This window comes from Rhea pennata, chromosome 10, assembly GCF_028389875.1.
Source record: "Rhea pennata isolate bPtePen1 chromosome 10, bPtePen1.pri, whole genome shotgun sequence".
NCBI classification, from domain to species: Eukaryota; Metazoa; Chordata; class Aves; order Rheiformes; family Rheidae; genus Rhea; species Rhea pennata.
The window spans coordinates 10,868,767-10,884,656 of NC_084672.1; the positions used below are offsets into that span (position 1 = coordinate 10,868,767).

Consider the following 15,890-nt stretch of genomic DNA (forward strand, 5'->3'; position numbering starts at 1 on the left):
TCTTTCTCAGAAACAGGGAACTGCAAGAAAGCCTGGACTGATTCCACGTTGTAGAATAAGATTTAATTCTGTGTTTTGGGGTGGAATACAGCAGAGAACAAAAAAACTCATTTATCAGACAATGAACAAGCCTTCTACTTCAAATCATGCTGCATACACACTTAATTTCAACTTTTTACAAAGCACATCCTCAGATCTCCTCTAAAAAATGAATAATATCTTCATTGTCCTTTTATTTTTTTTCAAAGCAAGGTTTACTGGAGTGTTATAAATAAATCATGGAGCCACACACTGAAAACAAATGCAAGCCCAAAACTAAACTTACTCTTAAGCCAGGGCATCGCCTGATGCAAGACTTGCAAATAGTATCATTAACATCTGCATCCTAAAATACAGGGGTCAAATGAAAACTGTATATGCCACTCTTATTCTAAGCTCTCCTTTACATCTGGCATTTGCTTTAGTAATTTTGAAAGTGCCTTTTGACATAATTTTATGCATCTTATTTCCTGGATTCTTCAAAAATGAATGAAAATTCTGAGGAATTCCCTCATGTAGCATTACAGGGCTATCTGCACAGGTTATCAGGAGTGGAAACTGCAGTCCCCTGCCAGACCTCTGCCACGTGAATTAGCAGAGAAACCGAGATTTTCATCATCCGGGCAGACTAGCACTCTTTAGCGCTAGTGTATGTGGCAGACCCAATACTAAAAGGCAACATGTTTATTTGCTGAGAGCAGGAAAACAGTCAGATGCTTTTATGCCTTATCCTTAGGATCAATTATTTATTTATTTTCATCTCCATATCTAGGTCCTTGGAAATATAGTGCTAGTTCTATCTCTGGCTTGCCAGCCAAGTTCCAGTTTCCCCTAAAAATGCAGCTATGTCTACACTACCAGCAACACAACTCAACAGCAACAGATTCATAGGCCAAAATAGTTGATGTTGAAGATTCAGCACCCATACTATACACATTACTTCAGACTAACTCTAGTCAGATCCCAGGACTGCATCTGCATTAGCTGCTGGAGATCATGAGGTGCTTTCCTGGAGCACATCTTCCAGCCCAGCTTAATCCAAAAACCAGTTCATGTTCTCCAGAACCATTCTGTGATGCAAACTGATGAGCAGTATGCAGGGACCATCGTATATTTGATTTACTTCACAAAACATACTCTTCATCCAAACTGAAATGCTAATATATTGGCAATTCTATCCCTCCCCACTCAGTCTTCCTGCCAAATCAGTCCCAATTCCCTCTCCTGGCTCCACGTACAACTGATTTCTCCCCTTCCTCTCACCATGCTCCAGATTCCATCTCCTACCCCAGATACCTTACTTAATCTTAGTCTTCCCATCTTCCTCTTTTGGTAGTTCCTGGACCCAGTGTATCTGTTCTAGGTCTTTCTCCCACTTTGTCATATCTGTCTTATCTGTCATATCTTCATCCTAGGGTCATAACATCAAATTTTTCAGTTCAGCTAGTCTCATTTTATCTTTCGCTCTCCTCATGCTGTTATTTGATTTCATCACTCCTATCATAAGTCTGGAAAGGGTAAGAAACTCACTGCAAACTCTCTTCCATAATAATTGAATATGAGGTCGGAGGCATCACTGAGAGCTCATTCAGTGGTGCACACTGCAGCAAAGCAGGAAACAAGAACAACTGCAAGGATGCTTTTTAATAGCTTAGCTCTGGAATAGGAGCATTTTAATCTATTCTAAGCAGACTGCACACACACAATCTTGTATGTGTAGGACACTGCCATGTGACAAGCTAGAATACATTCAAAAAAGATAAGCTTTTCAGAAATGTTAGCTGTTAGCATCCATGAAGCCCCTACAGAGCATGAAGGAAAGATTTTTTTGCAAAGGGTTGTAGTAAAATATGTGTTGATGTTCATAGATATTGCAAAAGACTCATCCGTGACCAGAAGACCATTGCCTGCCAAATTTCAAATCCCTGATCTGTGATCAAGTCCAACAATGGGGGGTGTTAAGACATATTAAAGAAAAGGTTTCAGGAATGTTTTGACAGTGCGAAACAACATGTTTTTTCTGTCTATGTCCTTGGAATAAGCCGAATTGTTTTGGCTGAAATTTCTCCAAAGCATTCAGCACCTGGCATGGAAAGTTTCTGACCCAAGTGTTCAATTTTGCAAAAACTCATTCACATAAAGTGAAGTATTGGGCAGTTTTGATGAAGACAGTTACGAGGTCCACATACAACGATTTCAAAGAGAGTAAAAGACAAGAAGTACCAAGCTTTCACAAAACTGAGCCAGCTGATGACACCGTACAGAGAAACTCTGAATACCAAGGCACTAAATAACCAGCCTGGCAGAAGGCTTCCATTTAGATAAATGTGCAAACTGAAATTAGGTTTTTGATGAAGTATATTTGGGGATGACGCTACACAAGCATATGACAGTAAGCGGCCCATGGTAATTACACAGTGCCATAGAAAACAAACACATGAAATGAAGAAATGTTGTCATGATCATGACATGATAAAATGAAGAAAGCTATCAACTGATTGAAATGTTTCTATGAAGCTTTTAGTAAAACCTTACGAAAGTTAAAGTTTGCAAATATCAAACAGCTCTTGAGAATCAAGTAAGACCAACTTAAGTCAAGTCTATACCTTCAACTTAATTCCCTGTTAATGTCAGAACCTGCAACCTTCATTCTTGGTATCGGAACCAGAACACTTTCCTATCTTTTCTTGCCAATAATGGTGCAGAAAGCAGACATCAGGGCCCAATCCCACACTTTTTCCATGTGCACAAAATGCAGTGAAGTTAATGGGAGTTCCATGCACACAGCACTAGAAACATCAGGCCCATGATATCTCATTTCCCAATGGGACAGTACGTTTTACAACCTATTACAATTTCTGTTTGAATATCATTAGTCAAACCTTTAATCATTTTACCAGAACGTTAGAATCTGGCTTGCTGGAAGAAGTCTAACTTACTTTGTCTTTCAAAGGCAATTAAGTGTTAGTGGAAAAAATAAAGAATTTTTGAAATGACAGTTTGTTTCATATTTGCAAAACAGTAATACTTCTTTCAGTGCTGTTTAATATTAGGAACTAAGAGAAACATTCTTTTTTTTTTTTTTTTTTTTGTAAAAAGATATGAGATAATAAACCAAAGCAAGTCTTTTACAATAAATCGTTTGCTAACAGTGTCTAAACTTCTTATTTAAAAATAAGGACTAAGATAACGAGGTACTTTCCTATTTTTTTTTCTCTTACATTTCCTTTTTCATAATAAAATCTTTGGCTGTTGCTCTCTTTTCCAGTCTTTAATTTGCCTCATTGTGCAGTAACTTTTACATCCTGCTCACAACTTTACATGCTCCCCCTTGAATACGGATCCATCATTTGTTGATATTGTGCTTCTCAATACTCACTCTGAAAGAGTCTAAATGGACATATAATCTCTTGGCAAAATTTTCTTAAGGGCTACACTTATTGCATTTTCCTTTACTGATACAAAAATACTGATACAAAAAAATGGCTTTATTTTCACATTTCATTCACAAAAGGCGTGATCACACGAAAGCACTTCCACACTGTATGTTGAACAACTTAACTCAAAAAAGATTTTGTTTGCTATCATGGTAATACCGAGACAATCACCAAGACAAAAATTTTGATTTTAGTAGTGTGTATACCATCTTGCTTATGTGGATGATAAATTCATTCACATAATCTAACCTACTGCAATGAAAGGTGAAAATCAAACTTGACATAGCTAATATTTTTCCCCAAAATAATCTTTGTTCATCTTTAGTTTAAAAAAACCTCGAAAGCCAGTGAGTTACAACAGAGAAAACTATGAACCATGGGTCTCCTTCATAACCCACTCAAGGCAATGGGAAACCTTCCACCAGGTGAAGTGAGATGTAGCAGCCCTTAACTGTGCCAAATCACAAGTGAAATTAAATTAATATTTTCTGGCAATACTTGAAACTGTCGCAAAATGACTCTTTCAAAACCAAACCTATTACTGCACTGTACTTACTGTACTTATATTCTAAAAAGTAACAAATTATGATTTTTAAAAAATTTCCTTTGTCAAGGAAAATGCCAGCCAAATTTGCCAAATCAACAAGTTTAGTTTGGGTTAGTTTGGGTTGGCTTACAGCTAGCTGGGGCTTCCCCAGGAATTGTCCTTCTACAGGAGAATTTCCATTGATGTAAAACTGGAATAGACAGTACAATTTCTTCTGTTCTTCCTTCTGTTTCAGCTCACCTCCACATCAGAAAGGGGAAGAAATACATACATATGCATATGTATGTATACATATACATACATAAAATATATATGTGAGATATAGAAACATGACTGTAACACTACAAAAATATTCAATCATTTTTACTTCACAAGCACTTGCTTTGTGCTGACAAGAAACTCTGAATACATGTTCTGACGAAGTGAAAAAAGGAAAGAGTAGCCTCCATGAAAACTCTTCTTCAGCTCAGTGCAAGTATTCAAGACACTTGCTCATTGTCAGGATGAGCAAATACAGAGCCTTATAAAGTACTATATACTTCAAGCTAAGAAAAAGACCTTTAATAAAGTCAACACAAAAGCTGACATTGATAGCCAATCTAATACATTAATAAAGAAATGCTGGTTTTGTCTTGTGTAAAGTTATTCTGTGACTTTAAGAGATGCTGACACAAAAATGTTCATAATTTTAACAGGATTACCTTTGTTGTACACACACATTAAAGCATGGGAATTATGCACACAAAGAGTGTAAGATAGCCTAACATGAAATCCTACAGACCAATATAAGTTATCATACTGTAAGGTAACATGCACTAAAATAATGTACACTACAAATTACATTTGAAAGAAATATTTATATGTACTGCAAGAAGTATTAAATATGATTCAACATACCACAGTTTTCAAAATCAGGCCACCAGTGAAATCTTTGCATGCTGAACTACAGAAACAGTGCTAAAGTAGATGCAGCTGTCCAAGACTGGTACTTCATCTATTTACAAAATACCTGCTTCCATTTGAACTGAACTTTGAGCATTGACTTTACTTTGAAAGCACCAGTCATCACCCTCATGTCTGTGGCTGTACAGGAAGGTAAGGGTCCCCAAAGGCATCATGCCAATGTGACAAACATTTATACATATTGTGAGTCCAGGAATAGAGAAAAAAGGTGAGAGAATTGCCATTCCCACACAGGAAGCAAATAGGATGAATGTTTTGTGATGACAGGAGCCTTCCCTGCAAGGGTGGAGAGCACACAAAGCCACAGGCTTGGGCTCATCCTCCTCTCATCTATTATCTGCTCAAATAACTGGTTCAGCTGGAGAAACTAGGTCTTCAAAGAAAGCAAGAGTCAGAAGCATGCCTTTACATGACAAATATGCCCCAGATCACAGGCTGGCCAGACCCTTAAGGGTCCAGTAAAAGGTCCAGTTCTGATACCCTTCTTCTCTTATATTACCAATACTACCGAGACCTACAAAGCTACTCACAGTAAGATGCTTTGAGGAAAAACAGCAATGTCTGAGCCAAACACAAAAATGAGAAGAAAATATTATTCCCTTCAAACTTTGTGCTTTATGCACTATACAAGTAGTTAACTCGCCTCTGAAGTTCAACTGTCTTAGACACTTTAAAAAAAGAAGCAAAGTTAAATTGAAAACCAGGCACTTTCAATCACAAGCCACAATTTCCATAAAACCATCTATAAGATGTTTCCATGATTTAAAAACTTTGCTGCAGCATCACATATATTGCAACATGAGGATACCCTCTAAAATAAGATGTGTATTTTGATGGTTATTCCTGATAGAATGAATTGAGTTGCTCCACAAAAAATGCATATCTCAAATTCTTTCCTAGCTATACCCTAATGTGTGGTATCCCTCACGGAATTTCAATAGACTAATCTAGCACAGATTTTAGAGTAAGTAGCTTTGGAAAACTGCAAACAAGTATATAGTGAAAAGGTCAGACTCTGCAATATGTGTGTTAATATACAAGCAGAAAACATAGTCAAGGATAAATTAACAGAGGATCAATTTGCAACCTACTTTTTTCTGGTGAGAAATGTGCCTTAGCTTGTCCCCTCACAAGCCTGCATGTTGAACCATCTCCTGCACAGATTCCACAGTTGTCTTCCTTGGCATTGCTCCCAAGTTGTCGATCACAGCCTACTGCCTGCCAACATCAACACCACAGTCAGAAGGAGGGCAAAGCTGTAGTAGACATGCTCAGGTTTCTGGAATTTTATTTATTATGTTATCCTTTTGATTTTATGAGCTGGCCTCATTCTTTCAAAGCATATCTTGCTTTTCAAATTTAAAATATATAAGATCTTAAAAGTGCACTGTGATTTCCACGATTTTAATGATGAACCACAACAACTGATATATTAAGCTATTCAAACATAGGAAATATATGAATCGCTTTCTCACTGCATATGTGAAGGCACACCATTGAGCATTATTCTTTACACAGGATAACTGTTTTATTTAGAATTTGTTTTTCATCACCTGTTTAATTACGTCTGAGAAAGGATTAATGCAATGAAATAACTTATATTAAATATCTAAAGGACACTCGGCCTTTAGCTTCAAAGACAAGAATCCCTGGGCAGAGATCAGTCTACTGTCCTGGCCATCAACACGTAATTGACATTGGTGTAGATCTCCTATTTGCTGTAAACAGTATCAGTTACATATATATTTATTAATCAGGATTTATAAAAATTGGATGGTTCAGTTCTCTGCTTTTGATTTTTTTTTTGTTTTGTTTTTAAATGCGAGACCTAATATATCAAACTGCAATGATTACTGTAGAAACATCCCAGTCTAATCATTGGCAAAAGTGTTTAGAGAGTAAAGCTTTTGAAAAACTCTCAACTGAAAACTCTCCAAACAGTAAAGAAAAAATGTTACAGGGTTCCCCTTTTCTTCAAATCAGTCACTCTGGGGGTGCAAATGGAAAGCCTTAAGAAGAGGAACAGACAACACGACTAGAAGCGTCTGTCTGCTGAAAGGGAGATAAATATTTGGTCCCGCAAAATTTTCCTCTCAATGTTTTGAAGAAGAAATGTACAGGTGGTATCAAATGCTAAGCAATGTGTTAAAAATATAATATGCAGCTTCAAGTCTTCTCAAGTCGACCTGCGTGCCTCCTATACCTACACTTCCCTAAGAAAATGCAGCTAATTTGTTACAGAAATTTTTTCCCCCCTAAACTCAGAACTGACAAACGCATAAAAAGCAGCGTGGAAACTCACAGCTAAAAGCAGTACTAAAGCTCTGAAATTGGCCCATGCTCTGCTCTTCCTTTATAAAAATGCTTGGAAGGGGCAGCCGTAGCTGCCAAGATCCGTTGCCTCTGCGCTGTGCCAGAACTGACACGCGATCCCCTCGGAGAGCTGGGGATGGAGGCCGCGCGTAACAGGCAGGGCTGGGTCTTCCAGGCTCTCAGTAAACACACACACACGCACGCAGCACAAATCACGGATAATCAAGCCAAACATGGAAATGAACTCTCCGCGAGTCTCACGTTTCCAGAGCAAAGCAGCCCCATCTCCCACTGCCCGTTGCTCTTTCACCCCGGCTACCCGCAGCCCGCGCTCTCCGAAGACGAAGGCTTCACGGAGGGAAGTTAACTGCATGAACTGTTAGGGTACGTCAGCTGAGAAGCATGCTGCACTGAATGGCATCTCCCCAAATTTACCTCTTTAGCTGGGCACTTCACCGCAGGTCACAGGGAAGCAGGTTTGCCCATTAGCTTTTGCTGCACCAAAACCTCTCTCTTTCCACCTTTCCCTTCTGAAGCCCCCTACGTACGATGCCAATCCTCTCTAAAGAAGCACGTGGCACGCACTGCCTGGCGAGCACATACAGGGCGCTCCATGGGAACCAGGAAACACCCTAACTAGCAGGAATCCACAGGGTATCAGGAAGGAACACTATCAAGAACACTAGATTTTTCATTTACACCTGCTAAAAGGCCACTTCAGGGACTGGATCACCAAGACTCATCTCCTGATGGCCGCGTGAGGGCCCACATGAAATGTTATTAGACTGTTTGTGATTACAATCACTCAGTCAACAGCGGCTTATTGCTGAACGCAAACAGGCTTGTGCAGTGATCACCTAGAAAGGACCTAAAGTAAAGTGAACATTGACCGATTTCTGGAAGAAAAAGAAGTAATGGAAAAAAGAGATCATAAAAATAGGAGTGAGTAAGGTGATAAGAAAAGGGGTATGGCAGGGAGCACTGTAAAAAGCTGAAGACGAGAGAACATTCTTCTTGGATGAAACCTGGGAATTCAGTGCTGAACTGCACGGTGGATTGTTACAAGGGAACAAGAGCAGCGGTTGAGCTCTGATATTCCTCTCTCCTGACTTACTGGCATCTTCCATACTTCAGTGCACCTAATTGCCAACAGGAAGCAACTCCAGAACTGGAATAAAGACAGAAAAATCACCAGAAGTGTTTTCACAGAGACTAAATTCTGCCCTCAAATAATGGTGTGAAGCCCTTTAGGAACTGAAGGCAGTCCCACCAAAATCAATGACCAAATTTCATGGCTTCCAGTGAATTCAGATTTGCCCCGTTGTCCTCAGCCTGACTTAAGATGAAATGTTGAAGGAAGACTTCTCATGTTAAAAGAGTGAATAGAATATACAAAGTTCAGCATGGAGCATTTAATAGTGTTTCCTCTTAGGTCAATAGGAGATGGCCATTAATGCCATGTAGATCCGGTGCCAGGGAAATGGACAAGTCACAAACTACAATTACACAATTATAGATTTAAAATCTACAAAAAGAGAGCTACAAAAAGTTCTACAAAATATATCTACAATAATAAACCTACAAAAGTAGATATACAGTTACAGATTGCCTGCAACAGCAGACTATTTCCTTTCAGCACAACATACATTATAAGTATGTAAAGCAAATCTTAATTGAAGTTTATTAGAAATGTATATGTGTAGAGGCAACTTACTAAAGGGGCTGGATTTACTGAAGAATAATACATTAGCAGCAGGAAGTTATTTTATTTCTGAAACTGTAGGGATCTTCATTCAGTGCTAACCCAGCAAAGTATTCATTTTAAATAGAAATAAATATTAGGTTTAACTTAAATGCTTTGATAATAATTAAACGCTAAGTGTTAGTAAAACATTAATTTGATTTTAAAAAGAAATGAGTTAACAGACGTGTGTGGGAAATCAGACCAACTCAGAACAGGTTGTTTCCCCCCCGCCCTCAAAAGCTATGCAGAAACACACATACAACACCAGTGTCGGTGTAACGTAAATGTTTTCATTTTAAGATATTATTTCACCCTTGCTCAGGATTCATCACTGATACAGTCAGAAAGCAAGGCAAAAACCAACAAGAAAAAAAAAAACACAGTGCACAAGTGACCCCGACCCAGCTTCCTATTTTATCAATTAGTATTGAGAAATGAATGAAAACAAAACGCGAGCAGCAGAAGCGAGCTGCACCCCTGCGTGAACCAGAAAGCAGAGAGAATTCCAAAGGCCGCAACAGCTCGGTGCTTGACACATCGCCCTGAGCCCTCGCAGCTCCCTCGCAGCTCCCAGCTCCACAACCTCAGCTCTTTTCCGACCGCTGAAAACTCCCTTCGTCCTCCTGCGCTCCTCGGCTCCTGCCCGCGACGGAGCCGGGGCAGTTCCCACCTCGCGGAGCCGCTGCCAGGGAGACTGTCCTTAAAGATCCTGAACCGCTCACACGTGGCAGCGATGGGGACCATACAAGTAGTTGAGAGTTTGTGTTCCTCTTGGGTAGGCTTTTAAAAATATTTATTGCTCCTCAACTGCTTCTCCTGCTCTTACTCACATAAAGATAATACTAGCACGTGGAGGTAAATTGTTGGGACTACGGCAAACACAGTCTCTCTGCAAATCCCACAAGTACATTTCCATTTTACAGCATAATCTCATGAATATTAAGAATATGTTTATTCACTCATCAATTAATTCTCAAAAGGCAAATTAAATTGTACATTGTAATACTTTATGTGAGATATTGCTGTTTTTATTAAACTATTGTATGTTTGTAAGCTACAGAGCCTGCAAGGCTTTGGTGGGAGGAGGGTGTTGAGCAAGCAGAGCACTTCCAAGCCCAGCCCCTGAAAGCCCAACATGATGATAATAAATATAAAGTATAGCTGGGCCATAACACAGAGTCACTATGAAAATAAAGCCTTACTATATATAACAAAAATAATACAAATGTGCAAACAAAAGCCACTATTATGTCCAAAGTGGAATGCAAAGAAAATAGTAATTAGCACAGAAGAATACTTCAGGGGACTGTTGCATGTTTCTTACCTTTTTTTTTTTTTTTTTTTTTTTTTCCTTTTTTTTTAGTAATAAACAAACACTCTCAGAAAAACATGCAGGATAGCTGCTATAGAAGAGATTTGGATACGGGAAAATCTTTACAGCTCCCCTGCCTGCCACGGTGGTGTGTTCAGTGAGCTGCACCCACCCTCTGCAGCCTTCCCTCCAAGGTCCTGTTTGCATCAATTATTATGAAAACGAATATCAAGCAATGATATCTCGGGGCACAATTTAGAAAATAATATAGATTAGGATCACAGTTTAGGCCTGAAGTTAGTATAGAATTTTAGACTTTAATATTAACCACCCCAAAAAATCCCTCAGATTTTGAGGGGACTGGTCTCAAATTTAGAGCTAATTCAGTAGGTGTGCTATCCTAGGATCTTAGTGAATAAACTATACATCAAGAATAGGGTATACATCAAACTTGAGTGCCTAGAATTAGTCTTTTACATCTCTATTTGTAAAACTTTAAGCGTTAAAAAAGAATAAATAAAATAACAGGAGTGTTTCTTAGACAAGCTGGATAACTGCAGATCTCGCCAAAGTAACAGCAAGCTGCAAGGTATCGCCTTGTAAATCAGGCCCCCAGCAACTGAATGCCACATATGGTATTTTGGCACCAAACATAAATTAAGGTTTTAATATTTTGGCTAGTAACTTCATTTGAAAAACAAAGAAGGTATTTCAGGAACCACTTTAAAGAAAGCACCTGCGTATTTGCATGCAAAACTGCAACAAGGATAAGAAAAACAGAAAAAAAAGAAAAAAAAAAAAAGAAGAAAAAGCCCTCAGCTCTCCACACTGTCCCAGGAAGCCACAGAAGTCTGATGATTTTCACAATTAAATATTTGTTAGGGTTAATTTAGCCTACATTGCTAGCTGTTTACAGAGCAAAGGGATCAGCTATAAATATTATAGGCAGAATGGGAGAACATCTGCAAGCTTTCAGGCCATAGTCGAAAATAATTATATTAGGTAATTTTAATATAGACTATATAAATGAAACTAGCGACAATACAAACTGTATAATGGAAGAATTGGGACCCTTTCATGCTAAAAAAAAAATCAATTATAAATGCTATCATTAAAAAAAAACACAAATACTCTAACGATTAGGTTGCAAGTGAGTTCCCCACACAAACTGGGCTGGGAGAATATTGACCACTATGTTACAATGCTACAGGCTGAAAAATAAGGGGAAATTTAATAAAAAATAAAATAAAATAAAATAAAAGGTTTGGGGGAACATGCATATTGTGCATGTAAGTTAGCCTTATGGGCTACCTACGGCTTTAGATAGGCTGGAACTGGCTTTGGAAAATCATGTGATCCGTGACCGTTTTCAAACAAAACCTGAATAGGTTATTTGGCTCTGTTCTTCCAAAGGAAAAAAAAATAGAACTATGCAAGAGAAAAATACTGTGTTGTCACAAGCAGCTAAAGAGAAAGCATTTGGTAGGCGGTGAAGAGAGCTGAAATATTCATCTGCTTTAAGAGAACTGTAAATTATATGCTAGTATGCTAATGCTACTGTGAAAGACAAAACTGAGGGATGTTAACTATTTTGTAGTATGCTTAGAATAGCTCATGAAGTTCAGAAAAGCAAAGAAAGAGTAAAAGGTCAGGGTATAAAAATATAGTAATACAAATGAAAGAGAAAGATGAAATTGCTGCTGATGTATTAGAGGTGACTATGGAACATCGTAAGTATTTTTACAAATATGAATCCAGAAATCACTCAAAAGCTCCCACAGCTTTTCTGTGGCTCTTATTCACTTAGTAGGGTTTCAGCTGTGGAATTAGATTTAAACAAAGAAATGAAAATAGTGTATTAATTTTTATTTGAGAGAGTCAACATATAATCTGTCAAATTCAACTATTTTTCTTTCTTAAATGGATGCTTGTAGTTATTTATGAGGAGAAAATGGACAGGACTGCAAAGCGATAGATTTTTAACTAAAATTTCAATGTAGCAAAAAGAGACTCCAGTGAAAATCCTGCAAACCCCTTTCAGGATCTCCTCTTACTGAGCGTAAATACAAACACTGACTAGAGCTGCCTACGCAGAGCTCAGTGCAGGGTCAGGCTTTGAAACTACAACTTCCCGTGTTAGATCCACGCTTTAGACCCCCTTAACATTGTTATTCCCTTTACCGACCACTCACTCCCATGTACAGGCACTCTCTTTGCAAACAGCTATTATTTTACAGGGATTGTTTCCTTCAAGACCTGACCAGTCTCCAATATCCTAGTATGTGTTGCCTAGTTTTCACTTTAAAATATTCCTATAATAGAACTGTTGCTGGCCAGTCTCAGTAAATGAATCCTGTGTTAGCTGGGCCACTGATCCGCTCAGAGGTGGCAAATACTGTTTGGACTAGATGGAATTTGTTTCCACTTCCTATGAAATTTGTCAAGATGTGCAAAATATTGAATGGAAGTAGGCTATTACACCAAACAGATTCAATGAAGCAATGTGGCTGCCCTGCCGCCAGGACAGCAGTTCTCATAACCGATCTATTTATGTCAACCTTACAAGAGATCAGAACTAAGATTAAAATGGAACTAAGAAAAACAGCCACATACTTTTAAAGGTTGTCAGCACTGTACAAAATACAAGATATCCTCAGAACTGTTTCTGGTAAAAGTATCTTCTCCAAGTCTTGTCACTTGACTTAAGAAGGGACACATGTTTTATTTCAACGTTTGCTAGCAAAAGAAAGCAAGAAAACTGTGAAAAATCCTTATGTGCTCACTGAGACAAATTTCTATTGCCATTTATTAGAATCACCCTGAATAGGGAAAATTAAAATTCTCAGGATCTTGGACAGGGAAGAAGGATTTCTACAAACACACACCCACACATGAACAAAATCCCAACCGAGAAATACTAAAAGCTGCACTACCATGTGCCACCATAGTAGGTGGTTCTTTTTGCATCAACACCAGCTATTTGTTGCCTTTTCTCCTGTCTTGCTTGTCTTACCGCAGAGTCACAACACAGGCAGATGTTAGGGATGTCTGCATCTACACAACAAATACTGAATTTTAAATAAGGCTATGGAAATTTATGGCAATAAAAACACAAGTATTAAGTCCATCATGTGAAAGTCATGCTGCATCTTACTCAATATTTCCCGTGCATCTTTGTGCTGGTCTAAAACCCAGCGGCTGTCATTCAAAGCCTATCTAGCCATTTACTTCGTAATCTGTGCTCACATCCGCTGCTTTGTGATAACTTCAGCTTGCAGTTTATTCCAAAGCAGATAAAATACGACCATAAAGAAAAGACTCCCACTGCCTCTTTCCCACGCTTATAATCTTCAAGTCATTGATTCTGACAAAAAGAGGGAGAGATACCAGAATTTCCCTACAATTAAGAAAGTCACTTCCATCATTTTTGAAGCAGAAAAGCTCTGCTAGCAAGCCCGGAGCATGGTACATTAGCTTTCAGCAACATTTTCAATTTCTGGTTTATTCTCATTGAATATTTACGTCAGACTGAGCCACGGTTTTGTCCTCATGCAGACCTCTCCCAGATATCCTGGTTATATTTAAGCTCAGCCTAACACAGGCCTGACCAGCATAAGGTCTGCAGCTGAGCCAGCACCGCTCAGCAGCAGCGAAGACAAGCTGACAGGGGCTCCAGCATATGTTAATAAAGAGAATACGACCTCTTCGGGGACCTCGTATGTATGCTAATTAACAGCTATCCCAACCCACCGCTTCACAGCCACAGGAAGCAGCTATCCCAGTCCTCCAGTTGAACTGGTATTACTGGCAGTGAGAGTAAGAAGTTTTCCTCTGTGTATGTCCAGTTGTAGGTTGATGAGAAAGCAGGGAGTAAAGCCAGCAAAGGGAGTCAAAATGTAAAGCTCAGTGAACAGAGGCATAAAGTCAGAATGACGGGCACGAGGAGACACAACATGATGTTAAAATTCCCCAGTCAGCAATACAGAGGAAAAGAATGTAAGGCAATAAAAGAAACAGAAGATAAAAATACACCGCATAAAATTCACTGCATACTAAAGGGGTCCTAAAAAGACTTTCCACGTATTTCTGAGAATGTTTTATATCTTGAAGGCAAGAGGCTAAAGTGTTCCCCAATTCTGTAAATCCACTTCCATCAAATAAAACAAAGTGTTTCCAAAACATTTAACTCTTACTACAGGATCTATCACATGCTAGAGCAGCTGAGAGATTACTGGACCACTCAGTAGGGGAGCAAGTACCCCTTCCCACACAGTTTCCAATTAAATACAAACATATATTTTACATATAAATACACACACACACACACACATATACACACACACACACACACACATGCATACACAGCACATACAGAGGATAGGACACAAATTCTTATTGTGCTTCTAAATTGTGAGAATGCTTTTGAAAAATAAATTAATATATGGAACCAGGTTACTTTGCCGCTTTTCTGGCTGGGTCCAGCCAAGCGTGCTGTGCTAGAGGAAGGTGAAGTTGGCACCTGCGGGATCTGAAGGCAACTCGGGCTCTAGTTCAACAAGATACAAGAACAACTCTTGAGTGCTCTATGGACTTTATCACTGTTCACAAGTTTTAGTACCTTGCTAATCTGGAAAGTGAAACCACATGTGTGCACGTCTAACTAAAACAAAACAAAACTTGGCAGGCAGAATCACTTAGAAAATAAAAGACAAAGATAGGGTGAACTGGAGAGCAAACAGAATCCACCACTTCTCTGACAAGAAGGGACAAACCTGTGGATTGTAAGAAATCCCTGTGGGTAGTATTCCTCCATAAGAACCAGTAGCATGGACAGTGAGAGAAGATCTGAAAAAAGATGACAGTTTCTAGCAGCACTGGGCAGGTACAAAATGCAAACAATGATTTTCAAAGACTTTCTCGACGTCTCAGAGTGTCATACTGTTACCCGCAGTGAAAACACTCCCTCGTGCTGCCAACAGTGCCGTCTCAAGCGAACACCCCGCCGAGGGGGGCTGCGACATCGAAGCAGTCCAAGCACAGGCCTCCCAGCACGGCTCCACGATCCCTAGGACACGTGGAGCCTGCAGTAACTCAGCTGCCTGGGGACCTGCTTTCTGTGCCACCATGTCCAGCCTTTAAAATTGGAGATAACAATCCTTCCCTCTGAATTTTGCTTTCTTATCTATTTAAATAGTTAACTCTTCGGGGCTTCAATACTATGCAGAGATACTGTGCTAATATGGATAACGGATCCCTCTTCTCCATTAACACCATGAGAGTAGGACACAGCACTAATAAGGAACATGCTGTTACTCCCAGACATAAGCAGTAAAATTTTACCAGAGGTGTAGAGACCTTACTCAAGAAAAATTCTGTAAGGGAGGTCTGTTACAACTGATGCATCTTCATGCTCAAAAATGCACTTTCAGCCAATTCATTTGCTACTTAATGGTACCCAGGAAAGAATGCTAGCTGAGTGTAAAGGCCAACTTAACATAAAGCTACCGTGAAATCAATTCCTCCCATGAATGAGTT

At 39.1% G+C, this 15,890-nt stretch overlaps 1 protein-coding gene across 7 annotated transcripts in view; it reads right to left on the reverse strand.

The window, feature by feature from the left end:
• Window positions 1-15,890, reverse strand: part of ADAMTSL3 (ADAMTS like 3) — a 193,237-nt gene that overhangs the window by 77,139 nt on the left and 100,208 nt on the right. For 6 of the 7 annotated variants that reach the window (XM_062583673.1, XM_062583670.1, XM_062583671.1 and 3 more), the window contains exon 7: window positions 6,078-6,204. The exons of the other annotated variant lie outside the window; for it this stretch is intronic. In XM_062583673.1, the coding sequence (XP_062439657.1) occupies window positions 6,078-6,204 (127 nt within the window). The remainder of the gene's footprint in view (window positions 1-6,077; window positions 6,205-15,890) is intronic. 7 annotated transcript variants of the gene reach the window in all.